The sequence below is a fragment of the Phymastichus coffea genome, unplaced genomic scaffold (genome assembly GCF_024137745.1).
Source record: "Phymastichus coffea isolate CEN01 unplaced genomic scaffold, Cenicafe_Pcof_1.1 PCOF00138, whole genome shotgun sequence".
In the NCBI taxonomy this organism is placed as follows: Eukaryota; Metazoa; Arthropoda; class Insecta; order Hymenoptera; family Eulophidae; genus Phymastichus; species Phymastichus coffea.
In genome coordinates, this window is record NW_026706949.1 from 285849 (window position 1) to 307642 (window position 21794).

At 45.0% G+C, this 21794-nt stretch overlaps 1 protein-coding gene across 3 annotated transcripts in view; it reads left to right on the plus strand.

Moving 5' to 3' along the window:
* LOC131671912 (protein tiptop) overlaps nucleotides 1-21794 on the plus strand; it is a 115897-nt gene that overhangs the window by 58290 nt on the left and 35813 nt on the right. For 2 of the 3 annotated variants that reach the window (XM_058948710.1, XM_058948711.1), the window contains exon 2: nucleotides 18484-18715. In XM_058948710.1, coding sequence (XP_058804693.1) covers nucleotides 18649-18715 — 67 coding nt within the window. In that variant the 5' untranslated portion in view covers nucleotides 18484-18648. Of the gene's footprint in view, nucleotides 1-13469; nucleotides 13565-18483; nucleotides 18716-21794 lie in introns of those variants that run through there. The other variant, XM_058948712.1, reaches the window with a different exon arrangement.

Consider the following 21794-nt stretch of genomic DNA (forward strand, 5'->3'; position numbering starts at 1 on the left):
GTTGCTACCGTCAAAAAGCCAGATAATGCAGAAGCTCATCTTCTTCTACTTCTGTATGTATTAGTAGTAGTGTGAGGAGGCCAACTTTTATAACGGATAGTCGAGATTGACGCTGAATGATTGATCGGCGATACCCGCGGCTCACAAGCTTTTCGTTCTCGCCAGTGTCGCGCGAACGTAGCTTTGAAACATATTTTCGTTGATGCCGCCTGACGGAAATTTATGCCGCTTGCTAATGACCTGCCTTGAAGCCAATAAATGTTTCCGAAATGTTCGTATAGTGTGCACTCGCGTGTTATGTTAACAACAAGCCTCTTTGCTTATATATTTCAACTTGGTGTAATATTTGAATTTTTTTTAGACGTTGTTCTTGGAATGCATACTTGCGTGAGCTTAACTTTTGCAATGAGACGAAGATTGTATTGATATGAAAATCAAGTATCGTCTAGATTTAGAATAATAAATTATCCCTGTTTATTTGATTACCAAACAAAATTTGTATTTCCTGGGCTAGTTTCACGATACAGATTGCAAAGAAGTTTCTGAAAAAGCTCTCAAATAAGATTTGGGCGTTCAAGGAAAACGATCAATTTCCAACGTTCGTCAGCACGTCCATTTCAATCAGACCAACGAACTACAAAACTCATTTATTATCAAGTTGTCTGTCTGCGAGAAAACTACATTGACGAATCATCATTAATAATGCCAAACAATCGGATTGGAGCAGAAGTGACGAGTAGTAGGTAAAAAAAAGCATCAGCAATTTGAAAAAATATTCTGAATTGAAAGCGCAGTGATAACGGTATGCTCCTGAGAGCCATTCGTCAAGATCTCTTTCGCAGTCATTATATAGCTATCCGCAACGTTAGCCATTAAACACACACACACATGCAAGGTTGATATCGTGGTGTACAGTAGTAGTAGTGTGTCTTTGAGGCTTCGTCCTTATTTCTCGTTTCCACGCTCCTTCTCGTCGAGTTAATCTCACACACACGTACGTACATATTGAGGTGGTGCTCTCTCTCTGTCTCTCTTCGGCACTTAAGACGTCACATCGATCAAGTGCCGACTGCCAACTTGACGGTCGCACATAATTCGCTCGGCGTTTTATACTGGGAAATTTCCTCGCTCGCTGCTCTCTCTCTCTCTCTCTCACTCTACCTTATAAATAACGCGCGAGCTGCTATCGTGCGCGCCGAATGCAAGAGAGCGGCCGTGCTCTCGTATTACCACGGAAATAGAAAAGAGCGGGGCCTTCTTGTCCGTGCGGCAATTCCATCCAGAGCATGCGCCTGTGTGAAATAGGCCCACTTTGTAACAGAATTACGAGTATTGTGCGTCTGCAGATGACGCCGAGTGTCTCTTGTCTCTTCCCCCCCCCCCCCAGCCTCCATGTAAGTTATTCGCCCGGCGCGTTATAAATTCTAAGTTACGGCTTTCGATTTCTACGCCTCTCTCATCTCGCAGCGGCTGCCGGGCATTCCTTTATTTTCCCTTTGATGCATGAAATCATACGCTGCCGAAGGAGAGTCCATCGATCAGTTTGCCTCTCCTCAAACGGCGAGTGCGCGCACATAGTATTTTTAAACTGTGGACGCGGCGCGCGGAATTGATTTTATTACTCCAATTGAAGCTTTCCAAAATAAAAATAAGTCAGGTCGGGATGTATGCACTCTCTTTCTGACGGCGAAATTAACAACCGCAGAGCGGCGACTTTGTATTTCGGCCCGAAAGAACTTCATAACAAGAATGAAAAATCGCGCGCAGAGAATGCTCACTGTGTGTTATGTCTCGTTTCAAAGACAAAGTCTCAAGCGATAATTCACACACTCGCGACAATAAGCATAAAGAATGCAAGCCAGCAAACAACTTATAAAAAATCGTCGAAAAGTTGCAAGCGAACGCGATGGTAGATGCGCGTGAAAACAGGGCTAAGCCCGTAAATCAAGCGCGCAGGCAGCAGCGCAAAAGCACGCGCACAAACAAGCTCGCTAATAATCCCATTCCATGTGCTATGCTCGCAACGCAGCGTTCGGCCAAAAAGCTAACGTCTAAATGCGCGCGTTGTTGCCACTTAGGGCCAGGAAATCTCTCTCCTTCTCGCGTGCTAAATGAATGGCAGGTGCGTTCGGATAAATCGGTTGCTCTGGCACGCTGCGTCGCGCACCGAGGCCTCTCTCCACTCTCTTGGCTTATTAATTAATTAATGATAAGTTACGACCAACTGCAGCTGATGCTTCAGCCTCGCAGAACGTACCGTTGGACATTTTCTTGCGCTACTTGTCCGTGCGTATATGCGTGCGCGCACGTTAGAGTAATTGTTCATTAGAATTTACCATAAACACTCTGCCATCCACTAATTAACGTATCTCTCTTCTGTTTCAGGTGAGTGTCATTCAAAACCAGCCATGAAAATTCTTCAGCGCACACGTACATACGCGCACAGCGAGAGACTGCAAGTATACCAGTATAGAGGGAATAGAGGATATTATTCCGCAAGATGACGGAGAGCTGCGAAACCTTGATATTTTTTTAATGGCAGCGCGCTCGTATACGCGTCGTTCCAATCGCCAATATAAATCAATCCGCGGCGTCCATCATCTCTCTCACTCTCGTTTAATTCTCACACATCTGAATCCCGATATATGTATATAATAGCTCGCGCTCGCTCGTAAAAACTAGTTCGCGACTTTGCGAAACAATTAATAGTCGCATTCCTTCAGTTAGACTGCGCAAACGTTTGACAACCTTTCTAAAATTGACCGCAAGTCAAGTTAAACGGTGGTGTGTATATGTGTGTGTCACTATATATATATATATATATATGTACATATACGCGCGATACAATAAGCCCACATGTTCAGGTGCAAGTCTCGTGAAATGCACATCTCAGGTGCAGAGAGCACACAATGCGCCGCGCGCGCTCTACTCATAATTGCACGTATTACGTCAGCGCTGAGAGAGAGAGAGAGAGAGAGAGAGAGAAGCAAGTGCAAACGTGAGCATAGATCACTTGGCGTATACCTCGTGACGGACTGCTGTTCTCTGAGTAGAGTGAGAGAGCAAACACTCAGCGTGAATTTAGAGGCAATTACTGTTCATCTTGCCAGTTAATTATTTTTTGTTGTTTTTTTTCTCCGACGTCTAGTCGTTTAGATATTTCATTAATTCTTTCATTTATCTATACATTCATTTTTCTTGTTGAAACGGTGATATTGAAAGATCCATTAATAGAAGCCTTTCGAATCGTCAACTCGTTTAGACGTCGGTCATGCGACATCTGTCGAACGCAATGAGCAAGTAGTAAAAGTCAATGTGGTCAGACCCGTAAGAAAAAGCCCCTACGTAGCCCATATGACTATGTACTTGGCGCCACTCGGAGCGCAAGTAAAACGCAGCGTGCAGTTAGATCCTCTTGTGAGACGTAGCACACGTGTAACGACCCGGCTTCTCCAAGCTTCCTCTTCTTCGATGCCCCTCGGCGCCTTGTATACGTACGACCGCATCCGAGTACTACTACTACCAGCATGCATGTATAAAGCGTCTGGCGCGCACGTGCGTGTAACGGCTAACAATTTTTAAACCCTCAGGTGCGCGGCGATGCTCTGCGATTCTTCTCATGACATTCAGCGTAAGCGATTCTGTTCTTTTTTTAACATTTTTTTTCTACACGCGAATGTTCGTTTTAATAAACTGCGATATACTATCAATATTCATGTGAAACAATCCATAGCAGGAGTATAATTTTTATGAATCATTAAAATATCTTATTCGATTAACATCGTTCCAAGTATCTACAAGCTCGTCTTGCAGCTATAGGTATAAAAGCTTCTTTCCTTTTATATTATGAATTCAAAAGAAAAGGCGCGCTTCGTTTGGATTCATTAAGCATTGCCGCTACAGTGCGATGAGCACTATTACGTATAATCACTCGATGACATAAGTTTTGGAAAGCGTTGCCGATGAATCAACCCGTACACACGGACCTCGACACCATACTTTCTCCCCTTGCAGCTTTACGTGTGTGGTGCGCATCGCACAGTACTTTTCATCGATATGCACTTGCTGCCGTACGTACGATAAGCCGGGAGATTTAGCTTGCTCTTTTTGCTTTTCTAATTATTCAATTAGGAGATGATTTTCTTTCTAATAGTTCGATGATGGATGCGGAATGAAATTGATTGATGATTGATGGATTAGTAGGTTCGAGTGGACTGTGCGCTTTTATTACGTGTCAAGAGATTTTCACGAAGACATATTATTTTGTTGATGAATCGGTAGTGATATTTGTAATTAATCTGCTTGAATTTATTGATCGATAGATATGTCTTTGGCATTACAGTTTAATCTTTATTCGACTACGTAAGAAAATCAATTGTCGTTTCTTGAAAGTGCCGTGTGAAAAAGATTAATGATGAATAATTTATTTAGACAAATGTACATACAACCATTAAAACTTAGGCTCAATAATGCATGAAAATTCGAAGACTACTTCACACTCGTTGACACGTAATCGAATATTTCAGAAACAACTTACCTCCTGTAACGTGTTTTTCAGAATGATGTACTGCAGATTAATCGATAGAAAAAACGCTGATATCCGCGTCGACGTAGCTGATCAATTACAAACTGAAAAGCAAACGATGCGACAGATCCGTGAGACGTGAATTCCATTAAAAATTTAATTGCAAATTAAAAAGTTGTTTACATAAGGAACTGCGATTGGCGACTGCTAATTTTCCATCGCTGGCACGGTTGCGCAATGCGAAAAAAACCCTTGACATTACTGATCGATCAGGTGCCTCGCATCAATGCTCCGAATTGTCACGATCATCGTTTATTTTTTGACGCGATTGATTGATGGCTCGCATGTACATGATCGAAGGCGTATACAGGGAGAAAAGAGAGACATCGTTGTTGCCGCTGCTGCATCCGTCATGTTACGATGATAATTCATAATAAAGTAATTGCGAGCAAGTGGGATTGATGGAGGACTTAACGCGAGTTTGAATTTTTGTTTTTTTACACTTCGGATCGGCATCGCATAGAAGCTCGTTGACGCTTGAGATGCCAAATGTATATCGTAGAGCTCGAAAATTGAAAATGTCACAAGATTGCTTTTCGCGTTCGCACAAAGAGTTATTGCGTTTTTATCAGTGACCTTGGGCACAGGCGTACTTGATTGACTTCATTGTTTTGACGTCGCGCGCTCGAGAAAGAGAGCGACTCTAACGTCCATCTGACCCAATTTAGAATTTGAACGCGACTTTACAATTCTGTCTTTGAAATGTCGCTTGGAAAATCAAAAAATAAACGCGCTTATCCTTCACGCGAAAATCCTCATCATTTATGACTTGCTTATAGAATAATCTTGGAGGGGAAGAGAGAGAACAAAGTGGAATGTATACACACATAAATATTAATAACAATTTAATTAGCCCGATTAAGAGTCCCTCGCCTGTTTACTCTTCGAGAGAGGAAGAGTCATAAAAAAGGAAGAAACTTTCAATCTCCAGTCAGCATTGATGCAAATGACAGTCATCTTCGCGTCGACTTTTAAATCTTGCCGCCAATCAATCAAGGCAAAAAACTCTTGACTGGCGCTCGCGAGAGCGATTACGCTTATTAAATCCTTCGAGAGCTAATCAGCACGGGCGAGCATCATCAATAACGCACCAGTGAATTTAATATTGTAACAAACAAATGAAAAAAAAAAATAAACAAGAACTGTCGCGCGCTCGCGAGATACTGAAAACTTGCTGATGTCATGGACTGAAAGGGAATTTGCAACGGACCAAATCGGATCGATCAGCCCGTCGCGTAGGCACGACAATAACTGATTGTTGCATTTCTAACACCAAGTGAAAAAAAAAAAAATTATGCCTGTATGGTGGCAGGTGTGTTGCGCGAACGAGATATCCGAACGTCATTGTTACGCTATATAAATTTGTACTTCGGCTACGTGATTAATAGCTTGCAACACATTAATTTTTACATATATCCGCTTTTGTGATGCACTCGATCGACAATCTCATCAACATCAAGCCGCAAGGCTTTCACGGGAAATATAGACTTCGATCACCTGGCCACTACCGCGAACGATGATATAACAATAGAGGCCGCGGCTCGTACAGTTTCTCATTAATATAAACGTCATCGTATATTACGCTAAGGCGCTGTGTGTGTGTGTGTGTGTGTTTTTCTTCTGCCCTCGTTATGCTTTCGCGAGAGACGCTCAGCTCACGATCCAAATCGTAGATTAAGACTTTGAATGACTTTTTTATTGGCGGCGGGATGCAGTTGATACTTACGAGTCATTGTTTCAATCTTGAGAAATAGTTATTACACTGTTCCTTTTTTTGTTTTCTCGAACTTAGAACGCTGATGTATGTATTAATTATTATATGACCAGATAAAGCTGTACTTTCGTGCTTGCTTAGGTGCATTACATCTGGCGTTACTGATTATATTGTCGCACGCGATAAACAAAAATACATCGCGAGTATAATTGTATTTTTCCGATAATATGTCGTCGAGTTCGGATTAAACGTGCATAAGCAATGCGCTGCACTTTCTGAAATTATACGGGGACCGGCGACGAGCTTAAATAAATTTCGTTATTTGATTAACAGTCGAAGTGATGACAGCAGTTGATTATAAACGAGACTGATGAATTTCACTAATTTACAAACTATTTTCAACTGCCGCACGCAGTAAAGTAGCTCTTTGATGATTCATCGATCTATTCCCCATTCACTTCAATTCATCTCATCAAATTAACGCAAATTCTAAAGTGAGAGCACAGTTGGATCTAAAAGAGGCGTATAATCGTCGCGTCTAGCGTTCTGTACACTCGCGTCCGTTCTACAATTTTTCTCTTTCTCTCTCATTCAGTTGGCAGAGTCTATAAAAAGATTTCGCCGGGTGCCGTGTGGCCGCTACTGTGTATTACGTAACGCCTCGCGACGACGACGAGATAGCTACACATGCTACTCTCTCTCTCTCTCTCTCTCTCTCTCTCTGCACCTAGAGAGCCCATGAATGGAGCAGTAGTATATCCTCTCTCGCTTTGCGAGCATGCGCTGCTCTGGACCTACCTCAATGCTCTCTCTTAGACTTTTCGTTCGTTCTTTTTTCTCGTTCGTGCCCACGGGCTATTTCGCGCGCTTGGCGAACCTGTTTGACATTCTTCAGGAACTTTGCATTGGGGTGTATATACTTCTTTCGAAGAGCCTCGACTCTTGTAGTTATAATTGATTGTACGTCTAACTGTTGAATTTCAAATCGAGATAACAGTTTTCGAATTTTCGTTTCTTTAAACAAGTAACGTTGACGGACGAGTTAATGATTCGGTCGACCGTGAATGATTAATTCTCATCGTTCGACTAATTGACTGACAAGGTCTCTGTCTCTTCGCTTCTTGTTTTTATTTCGCGTGCACATCAATTTGATAAGCTGCTGCAGTTAACGTTGAAAAATTCTCGATTCTCGAATGCGACATCAATCACGTCACATTGTTCAACCATTTCATTGAAAATTAATCACCGAGCGAAATCTGATGAAAAAAACAGTCAGTGCATGCATGCACAAGTTGATTTGGCACGTATAGTAATGAAATCCATCAGCGATGAAAGAAAAAGAATTTGAAAAAGGAAAGGATTCTGCGGAGATAGAGCGTCGTAAAAAGCGAATGTGTAAGAGGCTCAGAAAACGACAGGTATCCTGCTTGCGAGAGATGTCCGGCTCTGAGTATACGTGAGCGATCGAGTTGCGCGCTTGCTTCTCGGATGCCGCCACCGAGAAATTCGAAACGCCTAAATCGTCCCGCTCGACTTTTCCGCCCTCGTTGCTCGCAATGCGCCAACACCTGGACTGCTGCTGCTGCTGCTGCTGCTGCAACCTTCATTCATGCCTTCACTGCACTTACTCGCTATACACTTGCGTATCGTTGGCGCGCTCTCACGAGCTTGCTTCGTATCTTTTATTGTTTGACATTTCCGATGGTCATGTTACCCATGCGGACGCTCGGCGAGTCTTGCGAGGTCGTGATGCGTTCACTTTTGTCACGACGGCAAAGGAAATTTGAATTGCCAGTAGTTCCGCGGACTTTGTAGATCTTTGAAATATGGATATTCGTGGACATGTACGAGCGAGGAATAAAGAAAAATCGATCTTGAATATTGCGCGTGAAAGTCCGCTTATAAAAAGCTTGCCCAAAACATCGTCAATATAAGGCTCTTCACGGCGCGTCAGGGGCGAATCGATCGATCGATCGCCAAGAGAAAAGAAGTAGAATGAGAATAAGACGGAAGAATGAACAGAAAGCGAAAGCAATAAGCGAGCGAAGAATAGTCGCTCCGGTATCGATTGACAGCTGTGCGCGCGAACGAGCAGCAAAGCGGAAGAGTCATCATCGAGGGCCCGCTTGTCTCGTCATCGTTCGCCGATCATCATTCGCGCGCGGACGACGGACCCGCGTGCGCGCGCTCTCTCGCTCGCGCATTTGTTTCGTGACGCAGCGCAACCCACACGCGAATGCTTTTCCTGGGAGGCGAAACGTGAGGGAATTTCGCTCCAGACATGTAGGTGCGCGAACGCACAAAGAAGAAAGTTTTATGACGGCTTTTTCCTGAATTTCTACCACAGAATCGTACGGCGTTTCCCTCTTTCTTGTGTTATGGGAATTTCCTTTTCTTCGATTGCATTTCTATTTGGCGGCAAGGTATATGAGCGATTTGATTGCATTGCAAGTTCCAGTTCAAGAGTAAAATATTTTTAAGAAGCGAGCTTCTTGCCCGAATAGCTAAACAAAAACGAAGCTCGATCCGATAGTTCAATCATATCCTCTTTCAATATTTGTAAACATTGCATTTAATAATTAGAATAATAAGGCGGCGAGGGATCAGACGGTAAGAAAGTCTTGTTGTCTTTTGGCCTTTAGACTGCCCAAGCTTTCACAAGGCGCAGAAAACAATATATCCAACCATCCATTGAGAAAGACAACAAAATAAAAATAAGAAAAAATAGCAAAAAAGAAAGGTTCAAGCACCGCAGGTATATATTCCAAGCTCAAACCGCACTACCTGCTGCTATATAGCATATAAACGCTGCGTCACTATGTAGCCTTTGGTCGGTGCCGATCTTACGCTAGCGAAAAGAGCAAGAGAGAGAGAGAGAGAGAGAGAGAGAGAGAGAGAGAGAGAGAGAGAGAGAGAGAGAGAGAGAGAGAGAGAGAAAGAGGGCTGAAGTCTCCGCTTGGATGAGAACAATAAATAACAACGCGGGATTTTCTGGTCTGGCTCGTCGTGATGGTGGTCGTCTCTCGCAGTGCATTTCTGCGTTTCCTTGTCACCCGATAATTTTATGGTAATGCGAAAGTAGAGGGCGGGTTTTGCATGCGATGATTTTTCCACGGCTGATATGCATTGTAACGACTTACTTTATGGAGCGGACGAAGACTATGTGTGCGTTGCAAACGCGCTTGTACCAGTTTATTATGGTAATGGTCTATCGTTGCAGAAGAATGGAAGGCACTCGATTGATCCACGTAAAAAATATTTTATGGACTAACTCGTTTGATGATATCTGGTTATACACATATACGTGGCTTTGTCCAATATACGACGTCAAAGTTAAATAACCACGTGAACTTTGAAAAAATCGAACCGCAAAGTTTTACGCTGAAAATTTCAATAACGCACATTAACACGACGTCCAGCACATCATAAATAACGTTTGAAAACAAAATGAGAAGGAAGAGAGGCATCAGTGTCCGAAAAAAAAAAAAAAAAAAACAAAAAAAAGATTGACGAACAAAAGCGCAAGAGAGACAAAAAAGGAGAGCTCTCTCGCGAGCGTTATACTCGTACATATATATTTGCAGATGTGCGCATTATGCATGTACAGAGCGTGAGCGTCGTCGTCGATGGCATGTGCAGCAGCAGCGGCGGCAGTGGCAGCAGCAGCGTGAGGGAGAGATTGATGGCTGTTCCATGACTGACATTCCATCAATCACAAGTGACCTGCAGAGCGAGCGAGCGCGCATCCTAGTTTCTCATTGTTACACACCGTTCGCTGCTGCTGCTGACCATTATCGCACTTTCTCCGTATAGCCTCGTTATTATTATCCCTCCATTCTCATCTGTCATTCTTCCGTGTATATAACCGAGAGAGAAAGAGAGAGAGAGAGAGAGAGACAGACAGACAGACAGCCAGAAGCTTTTCACCTGTGTACTATGCGATAGGGCTTTTCTTCTTTCTTTTCAACCGAGAGGACCAGCACCATCCCGTTGTGGAGCTTCCTTCTTCCTTGTTCTATTCTCTCTTTACAAATTTCGCTCGTGTCTTTGATGTCCGCGTATCTTTGGCTTTGGTTATTTTCTTTTTGTCGTTTGAGATGAAATACAATCGTAATTAACTTCAAGCAGTACATCGTAGGATTATACCAGCCACAAAAAAGAAAAAAAAACGTAAGCAGGAAATGATTCTTTTTTCTTCTCATCGATCTCGAAAGATAGAAATCATGTCTTGCTCGCGCGTTTTCATTTTCGTCGGATGACTTAGCAATTTCTCCATACCTACAACACGTCTCTAAGCTTGTACCATCGCACTGCTACCGATGCTCGCCACATATATAGTTTTCGAATCAGCAGCATCCATATACAGCTCTCTTTAATAGGATTTTCGAGAACAAATTAAACTCGTCCGTAATAGGTTTCTCTCTCCCTTTGCCGGATACAATGCGTACGAGCACTTGGAATACATATATATGATTGATATATGATGGATATGTAATAACATCTATGCGAAATGGTAGAGCGTCGGTTAAACAATAGACTTTTGAATGTTTATTCGCGCAAATTAATTAGATCCAATGATTCCGCATATATTCCGATTATTGTATCTGTATAATACTAGTAGACACGATTGTTCGCTTAAAAAGTAATAAAAAATTAATTAATCCGGCAATGTTCGTGGCGCGTGTATTGGAGCAAATCATCATGCTCAAGTCGCGCAAAATAAGGGATTGTCGTCGTTGCCCCTTACGAGAGAGTGTCGGGGACGGATCAATCGAGGGAGTAAGGCGGGTATAAGTTTCCGTTGTTGGCTTGCACCAGCAGCGGCGCAGACTCTGTCGCGGTCAGTTTCGGATTGCTCGCGCCGATGCCAGTGACAGCTGCTGCTACTAGCCGGACCCGCCGCTCCTTACTTGCACGCTATTCACCTCATGTCCAGTCACGCGTTCTCTCCCCTTTATACCTACTTAGATGTGTATACCTATACACCCATACAAGCCGCATTCACTGTTTGGCTTCTTAGTTGTTTGTGTGTACTGGTGGCTATATCCCATGTCAATTGCGTTCGGTCGGCCTTTATTTTACGCGTAATTGCTTCTCGCTACGTTTCAGCAGGGATATGATTTGTTGATGCTGGAGGATCGGCCGATTGAAAGCAAGAAACTTGTTAAGGGCCTGGCTTATCATTCGATATTCACAACTTTTAACGATGAGTTTTATTTGAAAGCAGAACACTTGCATTTTCACTTAAACTCGTGTCGTCGCAATGATATTTTCTCTTATCTCCTTTCTCAATTCATAAGAATTTCAAGACTTTTCTCCAACACCGAAGACCAAGTATATTGCTAGAAGCAGAGCACACATGAAAGGCAAATCGTTATTCCGTTAGTTTCGCGCTCGCGCAAGCCCAATTCTCCGGACTTTCTAACTATAGAGAGGGAGAGAGAGAGAGAAGGCCGAGTATTTCGCGAGGTAATCTTCAAATAAGAGCATACTCTGGAGAAACTCTTGAAAAACCATCAGAGAAAGAGAGAGAACTCGCGCCCTTTTATAATTCGGAGAAAAAAGAAATTATCGTGCACAGGGCAAAACTTATCTCCTCGGGACGCGTTTGATCCGAGCTTTGCAAGTTCGGCGGTGGTAATTACATTCGCCCAAGCAGCAGCAGCAGCCAAGTTTATTTCGCCGAGACGGACAATGAGAGCGCTGGAGATAAGAGAAGGTCCCATGGCACCCGTACACCGCCGACGCGATCCCGGATAATTGGAGGACGAAACAACCCCCGCGTCGACGTCTTATGCTTCGCTGGACTCTCGTTTGTACGCGAGTGTTATGACCCAGCGAGAGAAAAAAAGACAAGCCGAGGGGCGTGCATCGCATCAATGTTTTCATAGCAGATGGAATCTTTGATTGGACGCGAGGCAGATTTTTCGCGTGACGATGACGGATGGCAGACGAACGATAATCATGTCGCGCGATGGAAAAAAAGCAAAGTGGAGCAGTGTCGCGCTCGCGAGTAACGCATCAATTTTTTCTATTAGTTCGTCTAGGCAGGTAGGCCATCGCATTTTTTTGCGCATTATCGATAAATCGATGAATCATCGCGCGCAATGTTCAGGCAGTGCGAAACTTTATTGATATGATTTCCATGGATTGACGTTCGTTAAAGTTGATCGAGGTTTGGACGCATTGCGAAAATGGAGTGACGTTGATTTGTAATCAAAAACGTATAGTCATTTCTGCCTCTACTATTCGCTAGCTGCTGCTCTACGCGACTCGACAGTTTTGATGTTTTATTTTTAAATTAGCTTTGTGCTCGGATTGATTGACTGCCATTATATATAGAATGTATAGCGTATCGAATCATAGTTTCTCTCTATTGTACTTCTCAATGCCGTTCACTTTCAAAGTATGCGTTTCTTTTTTCGCTCGTGCGCGCCGTCGCTATTACTAACGAAGAAACAAAAAAATTGGCAGGGCAACTTCAAAAAGACACAATAGTCGGGGGCAGAGTAGAAACCACAGCATAAAGCAGCAGAGAGCGAGCGACACTAATGGAAATAAAGCAACTTTCAGCCAGCTCATAAACATAGAAAGAGAGAGAGAGAGAGAGAGAGAGAGAGAGAGAAAGAGTGTGTCTGGTTGCGCTTCAGGAACAAAGCATCGCCGCGCGTCTGCGAAAACTCGTCTGGTGTCTCCGCGCGACGACTCCGCGCGATTGATTCATTGGACGCGCGTGCCCGGCTTCAAATCACCAGAATAGATCCGCCGGCAAACCGAGCGAGCGGCTAGTGCGCACTCGCTCGCGAGCTGCCACGGAATGCCAAGCCTAATCCATCCTGCGTCTTTATTGCCTCTCACGCGACAGTTATAAAAGCGACAGCGAGGACACGAGACAAGACGGGGGTGGTGGCGGTCTGACGTAAAAAAGCAGCGGCGTCGCTCGATTGGCCGACAAATATACGCGATATTGAGATTTATGGCAATGTTTTTGTTCGTTTCTTTCACTTCTTATTTCGATTGACTGACTAACTCCCGGCTGAAACGTCTCGCTGTCGACGTCATTTTTTAAAATAATCCGGGCACATTTGATTTTCATTAACGAGCGGAGTAAGTGTTTCAATGGCTCGACATATCGCAGCTCGCACATCATCCGGAAGTACAGCCGCGCAGCACTGAATAATCTGCAATGGACATGCGTATAAGAAGAGCGAAGGGCAGGAAGCTATTAAGCGCAACGAGTCCATCTCGTACATAGCAATGAGAAGGTAAAATTTACGAGCTTGCGATGACACAAAGTATATAGGCAACAAATTGTCTCTTGCGCGGAGGCCAGCGCTGCTGTCCCGCTGCACTAATTTTAGGAAGCTTTACTGCCGCGGTCGGTCGGTCGGTCGCTCGCTCGCTTGCCCGCTCGCCCGCCCGTCCGCCTGCCAGAGTGCCATTTCGTCATTTCGTTTTTCACGTGCGAGAGCCACGCCGAGCTTTGACGCTGTACCGGCGCTGCAGCCGCGAGCTTTTGACCAAGTTTAACTTTAGTGTTTCGCGCCGTTGCGTTTTCCAACTTTTCGCCCAGCGCGACGCCAGCCTGCAGAAACGGACACATTGTGCCGGGCTGAGAGCTCCTGTCGCCACGCGGAATTGTTGTCCGCGGGGCTTGTCAAAGCTCGCCTTTGATGGCCGCCAAGTCCAAGTTGCCACGAGTTTTAGCGCTGACGCGCGCATTGTTCACCGCGATTTTCGCCCTTCCCCCCTCCCGACCGTGCAACGGCGCGATCTTCGGAATACCGTCGGGCAAAATCATCCTCGGCGCGCGTCCTGTCGGCAAGGCGCGAGGATCTAAATAAAGCGGACGTGATCGGACTGGATCGATCTGAGGAAAGGGCGGCGCGCGCGCGTACGGTGTGTAGCAAGACAAGAGGGGAACGCGGGGAGAGCTTGCGAGAAAAGCGCGCGCGCGGAGAGTATAAATTTCCGCGAGCGGAGCGCGCGGCGCAACTGCAGCGTCCAGACACATTCACCGCTGCAAAATGTCGCGTGACGAACGCTCTCTTCTTTTTTTCTTCTTCTCCGGCTGCCTTGCCTTGAGGAATCCACGTACGCGTCATAAATATTACTCGGGCGGCCCTCATTCCGTTCGTGCGCCATTGACGTTTTCCAATATTCCCCGGCTGCACTGATTCCATCTAGACTACTCCTTCCTCCCTCCTTGCCGAAGCGATTCTTTTTCTCCTCGTCTCTCTCTCTCTCTGTTCCTTCTCCTTCTTCTTTATATCAGTCATTCTCTCTCGCGCGAACGCGCGCTGCTGCTACTGCTGCCGCTGCTGCTCCCTACCTCTTTTCATCGTCGATCACGGCGACGCTACGTGCGGCAAAATTGCTGGCTTCGGGTAATGAAGGAGCTTTTATGAGTTTTCTTTTCATTTCTCGTGCGCGTTTTTTCGCCGGCCGTTATACCCCCGCCACGGCTTCTCTCTCTCTCTCTCTCTCTCTCCCACTCTTTCCATTTCATCTTTTTCTCGCTCTCTTTTTTATTGGAGTTTGACAGATTAATATTTTTTTTATTATACTTTCCAGATGCACGACGTCAAATATAGCATTTCCCGTAGGTTCACGCTCATTCAGGATATTTTTACAAGCACGCTTCACTGCAACCAAATCTGATTCATCATCGAAAAAAGAAACGACGATGGCGCGCGAACAAACAGATAGGAAGTAAAAAAGCAGGCAATCCGTGCGAGCAGCACCTTCTTTGCTCGTTCCTCCACGTCCAGCCAATGCAATTATCATAATCGCCGCGAGAGAACTGCGCTTTTGCTCGTCTCTCGAGCAACACAATCAGCGTAATTGCGCTCGGGCGTTAATTGCCCTTTCCTAAAATTTTTGTCTACGACGACGACGCTCTCTCTCTCTCTTTCTCTCGCCGCCGAGCGCTGCGCGTATTCGAGCCAGAGGCAAAACAACGTCGTCTGCGAGAATCGGCGCCAAACGCTCTCGAGACTGCTTTACGAGCATGCGCCGTTGCGAGTGAACGACTGTTTGCGTGTGTCTGTGTGTGCGTCGACCTTTAGCCGCCGCCACCAAGCCAACCCTGACCTGATTTATGGGATTCTGGAAGCGTCTACTAGCTACCCCTGAGTTTGCCTTTTCCACGGATTTTCCCTCAGACAGCTGGCTAGTGTTTTCGATGACGACGCGTCGCTCTACTGCGCACTCGACTCTACTGCCCCTCGCCACCTTCAACTCTATAACTCGCTTTGGGGGATGTAGCGCGTGTCGCGAGATTATTAGTCATTTTTCGGTGATGATCTCTGACAAATTTGTCTATGTGTGTCTGTACACCAGAAGAGAGGGACCTCGTAAAGGTCTCTTATTTCTTTGTAGATTTTCTCTCTCTTTCGATTGAGCCATTTTTTTAGACATTGACGCGAGCGCTTAGTCATCCAATATATTTGTAAACCAATGAAATTCCGTACTTTTCCTGGTGATACTGTCCAGTCGTATCCGCGCACGTTAAGGGCCTTACATCTCCGATTACGTGACAAGACTCAAGTTCGTCAGCTGTGCGGCAGTTGTACGACGGTTGCTGTACGGAAAATTATGCTTTAGGGCGTTTTTGAGTCCTTCCACCCGGTTAATTACGACGAGCGAGTAAGGGCAGACAGGAGAATAAGTGTTTTATTGGCTTTTTTTTATGAATGGAATCATGTCGGATCGGGCTGTAAATAATAGTGATTTACTTTCCACAATCATTTGGGCTGATGCTTTATGTACTCTTCACGGAAATTTGTTGTTCAATAATTGGAACTTTCCTGGACGAGAGGCGAGAAAAGAAAGGAGTTGATGTTTGTAAATCATTGAAATATGACAAGTTAAATATTCGGCTGGTTTAAAAATAAACAATTATTCTGCTGGTCGTTCTTAAAAAAATCGGCTATTTCTGAAGCCTACCACTCGTAGTCCACGCCCGCGTGTGTCCATCAGTTATAATTACTAATAATAAAAAGTAATCTCGCTCGCTCGCTACGAAATAAATCTCGCGGAAGAAAAGCTCTTCAAGCGTCAAATCGTAAAACTGTCGCTAATAAATCTCTTTAAAAAAATTTCTCTCTCTCTCTCTCTCTCTCTCTCTCTCCCTCTCTCTCTCTCTTCTTTTTGAGAGAGAAAAGAGAAGGAACGAAGAAAGACGGGGAGCCGTGCACAGAGGCAGTAGGGAGTACAATGAAAAGGAGCCACTAAATCAGCGTGTCAAGCGCGCGACTTTCTCACTCATCGCGATTTACATACACACGCTTGCATCACCTTGGGAGGAGATCAATTTGTTGTTTTTCCCTTTAGCTGAAAATTTCTCTCCGGGAAAAGGGCACGAAAGCTACAAAAGGAAAGCTGCCGAGTGATTTGTGTCGTTTGCCATTCTTTCGACCGCCTAGATACCCTGCGCTTTCGGTCGGTCGGTGTGTGTTATATATATACGTAGTAGTCCTGCATCTGCTCTGAGCTGACGCAACGTACCGCCATAGATCACCGCTGGGGCTTTTAGAGACTGAAGGCTGTTAAGAGCGCGGGGGCGCCGCCGCCGTCTGACGTACTGTGTTCAACTTGGCTTCTTTATCGCGAGCGGAGCCGTAAAAAAAAGAAAAAAAAACGAAAACGAAGAAGAAGAAGAAGAAGAAGGACGGAGGATGGACGTTAATGTTTATACGGATAAGGCTACCCGATAACGCCTGATTATTACGGAATTACGACTCGAGGCTTCGTTTCGTTTTTTTCTCTTGCTTCTTTACGCGCTTAGGTATTTTCGGGGTTCGTTCGCAGAAACTGTCCGCCGTACGTCAGACTGAGTTATGGCACGTCGCGCACCCGAAGATGTGTTCGTTCAAGTTCCCGTGAGGATCCTCGCTAATCAAACCGCCTCTTTTACGAGCCAAGCTCGCGGCGGCGGGCTAACAAAACAACCTTGTATTTTCGCAAATTTATTCATTTCAAGTTAAAACATCACGTCTCTACCGTTGATTTTACAGCCCCATTTAAGTATATGCGTTAAGAAACAAAGATCATTCGCTAGATAAAGCAATTCGTTTTTATCGAGCAATATCCCCGTCACTGCATCCCTCAATTTTTTCTCTTTCTCTCTCTCTCTCTCTCTCCTGCTCTCGCAGGTCGAATAATGACCGTAGTAAAGTAAGGCACTCTCGTACACATAAAGCGGCGGCGGTGGCGCGGGGAAAACTTAATACCATGAATCTCACGCGGGTAACTTCTATAAAGAAGCTCCAAAAAGAGAGAGAGAGAGAGAGAACGAAAAAAAACAACGGAAAACTGTTCATCCCCCTCCTATGATATAAAGTAAAGTATACGATGGCGCATACGCGCTGGCAGGCGTGAGGTATCGACGAGCAAGACGCGCGAGCTGCATGCGTGTGTGCGTTAGGGGTGACGAGTCGTAGAATTAGAGAAGGGAGAAAGAGAGCGCGCGCGAATTAAAACGCCTCATAAATATCTGAAACAAAGGCGAGGGCGTGCGTACGCGCGTGCATAGCGAGATATACGGCCGACGCGCTCTCCCGTGGAAAGGCGCGCAATGTCCCTTTTCCTCCACTCCGCTCCCCCGGCCCGTGTTCTTTCTTCTTTTTCGCTCGTTCTCTCTCGCGGAAATCCCCCGCGACATTGTGACGCTGTCCGGTGTGGCCTTGAATTAATTAAAAAATGCATCGATCTCTCTCTCTCTCTCTCTCTCTCTCCACGCGAAAGTCGCCGACTCCGCGAGTGATTTACTCGATTAAATGTGCTCCCGATGAAAAGGAGAGCTCCTTTCTATTTAGATAGGCGGAGGACTCGCGCTCTCGAATAAACGATTAGCGCGTAAAATTGGTTCCGACCAAAGTCTGATGGTTTTTCGCGCGAACCTAGATTTGCCGAGCTACGCACAGATAGTCTATGTTACGTTGTTACTTTACCTGACGAGGTTTGATTGGAAATTGAGCGAATGAAAATCAATGCGCTTGTCTAGACGCTGCATTAGAGTTACACCGATGCACTACTTTGCGATAACTCAATAAACGCCTATCGCCAGGCGCGAGCATACGAGTCGATAAACATTTTACGAAAGAAGAATAATTCGATCAAGGTACACAGAATGTTCGTGAATGCAAGTGAGTAAAGCATGATGTGTTTTGTATTGTTTCAGGTAAGTAGTGGTGTCCGCTAGAAAAAATAAAAGAAGGGCGCACGACACGTACGCGATCTCACCTACGGCTTCTCTCGAAATCTGCGGCTGTGTGGGGCGGGTGTGGTGCGGTGGGCCCACCCCGGCACCGCCTGCGCCGCCGGTGCGCGTCGCCGGACGGCAGATATGCGCAGCAAGCAGCAGCCCAGGCCTTCCTTCCGTTGGCCGCAGCAGCGCGGCGATAACATTCCCGGTACGATTCTTATTCTTCTTTCTCTTCTACTTTTTTTTTTGTACGCATTTCTTAATGCACCGCTCGCTCGCACAGTGTGCTCTTGTTTATTTGTCTTCTTGCATGGGTAACTTTTTCAATTCTCCGTCTACGTACAATTCATCACTTTAATTATGAAAGTGCTTCATAATGTGTGCCGCGGGCACACGATTAGTGATATGCTAGGATTCGAATCGCGTGCGAACCGCTTGTTGTCTTTTTTTTTTCCATTTCTCTCTGTCGTCTATTAAATTTCACGGTAGCGGCAATTAGCGACTAGTCTCTCGTGGATAATCTTTGAACTATGATCGCTTATTAGCTTTGTTTTGCGCTTGTGCACGTTTAATTGAATTTATCTCGCATGATACTACTGCGCGAACGGCAAAGAGCGGCGAGCTCGTCATTATGTTATTGTAAAAGCTCCCGCTCCAAGTTGAGTTTTTCGAAGGGACGGGGGGGGGGGGGGGATATTAAAAGCGTGCGCAAAGCCAGCTGCTCCGGGATACACACAATAATTATTGACAGTGTATCGATAAGCTTGAGCATAACGCGCGCGTATTCTCTGTGTGTTTAATTGACAGTGGAAAGATCGCATACAAAAGTGTTTATCTGATACACAAAAGCGATAACCCATTTCGCGAATGTCAGTCAGATCCTTTGCGTTGTATACGTATGCCTTCCTTTTTTCGCTGTTGTTCTTTTCAATCCGGCTTCGTCAATTATTCCCGCGTGCGGTATATGTGCTTTTATTGACCTCTGACAAACGTACACGCTTGATTTACAATAAACTGATTAACATCCTTGCGAGCGCAAGCATGGAAAAATAAAATCTTTCGAGAAAAGGATTCGCCGCAGTAAAATCACTTCGCCGCTTATTTATTTTTTTTTTTTTGCGACCGTCGTTCATTAGCCGCAATTATACCGAGCTCGGTTCATCGTACGCACCGCTCGATGTATAAGAATTCGTCGCTGCACCATATACACTGGCCTAATATCGCGCGCGTCGTGCAATTTAATCCGAAAGAGCCCACGATAAATTCTTCCGTCCGATGGATCCCAAAATCCTCAATTTCGTTCTGAATTACAGTATACGAGCTCTCTCTCTCTCTCTCTTTCTCACTCGATGACTCACTCTACTCGCTGTAAATCGCTTGTTTATGCCGCACGGTCGCGTGTAAAACTTTCCTGCATAATTTTATACAGCACCATTCACGAGAGACAAAAAAATATACCATCGAATCGGAATGCGATTGATTCACATTGATTAATAGCTATAGCGAGTTTCATTATTTTCGATGACTAAGTTTATTCTAGCAAAACAGTTTAATCGTTATGAAATTGGCGTTTCATTATACTTCGTAAAAAAAAAAAAAAAAAAAAAATTGTATCAACTTTTACGAGATCTCGATCGCGATTGGCAGACCGGTACATAAACTCTTTTCATCCCTCAAACAATCGGCCCCCATCTCAGAATTGTTTAATCGATTATCCTTCGAAACGTGAGATTTCAGCAGAGCGAAGCGTTTGCTCTTAATTTTTCTCGATGCATAACAGTTTTCTTATCGGCAAGTAGCTTTGTGTTTATGCCGTTACTCGCGCACAAACGCACAGCGTGCAAAAAAGCAGTCGTTCTAAGTCAATCAACTTGCGGTCGGCTTCGCTCTTTCTATTCGCTTCGTTCTCGGGCTTTCTCCCCGCTGCAAGGTGCAACGTTGCCTGCCGCCTGTGGGCTTTAATCTCGTTTCCAGCTGAAAAGCAACGCTTGCACATTCCTCTAGCTGAAAACCGCAATGGTGCGCCGGTGCGTTATGCAAAACCATTGGAAATAACATTGTCAATTATTTTTCTTATTCCTTCTCGTGAGCGCCTGTCGACTGGCATTATGACTTCAATTTCAATTCTTCGTTTGCGCGGAATCGAGACTCTACCGGTGAATATAGCGAGATGAAGAATCGAGCGATTGGATATCCCACGGATGACTCACGGCGATTGAGAATTTGGCTATCTTGGAAGTGTCGCGACCGGCAAAACAGAAGCCGACAGGCGCGTGCGTGCAGGTGTGCGAGCGCATACGCAGCTATTAATAGTCGCTGATGTGTCGCCGTCGAACGAAAGCGATATTAGCGCGCTTGAAATGGACCTCCCACGCGCGCCGTCTGCTTCTTTCTCTTCTTTAAAAGCCGCGCTCGTGGATGTGTTGCGCTACGTACGGTGTAGGGCGCGCGACAGGTCGTTGATCTATTTTCGTTTTGACACGAGCTTCTCTTCCTTTTCCATTGATAATATCGGATCTCCGTTATTTATTTTGCGCTGATTGAGCAGTCACTTGCTCTTTCTCGCTATGTAACAAGGTCGTCAAGACGTGATACATGCGGGGTGCAGAAGGGGAAAAAGAGATCTCTGCGCGCCCTCACAAAGAGGAGAGAATACTCGTTTAAATATCTGTCGATATACCAGCCTGCTCGCACTTGTGTATCCCTGGCTCCCCTTTTTTTTATTTCTTCTTGTAAAACCTGATTGTCGTTCAGCTGGATGCCTTCTCCCTTGCTGGATTAATAATTGGAAATTGGATTTCGTCGTTCCTCTTCAGACGAGCGAAGTATATTCGCGCGAGAGGCAGCCGTTCAGCGACAAGCAAAAAGTCGTCAGTCTCTCGATCTCTGACAAAACCTACGTTTCTCCTTCTTCTTTGCTTTTTTATCATCGAGAAATTGTTGCTAATGAGACTCGTAAATTTCACTTTTACGATTATCATAAAATGCTTTTTTACTAGCCATTTTCACCAGTCCGCCTGTCCGCGAAATGTGATTATGAAGCCGAGTTTTATATTGTTCGCCCAGAAAACGTGCAAATATGCGTTTCACCCGCAAATATTTGAAAACTGCACAGGGAAAGAAATAAAAGCAAGCGGTGGGTCGATCAAGCGACTGAGTGAGAGGGGACCAGCGGAAAAAATAAAATTCTGGCGGAACTTTGTATTTAAAAAAAGCTCGCCCGCGTAATAATAAAAATTCAAGTCTGCGTGAGGCTTTACGATTGTCGTAAAGGGTGGGCTACGACT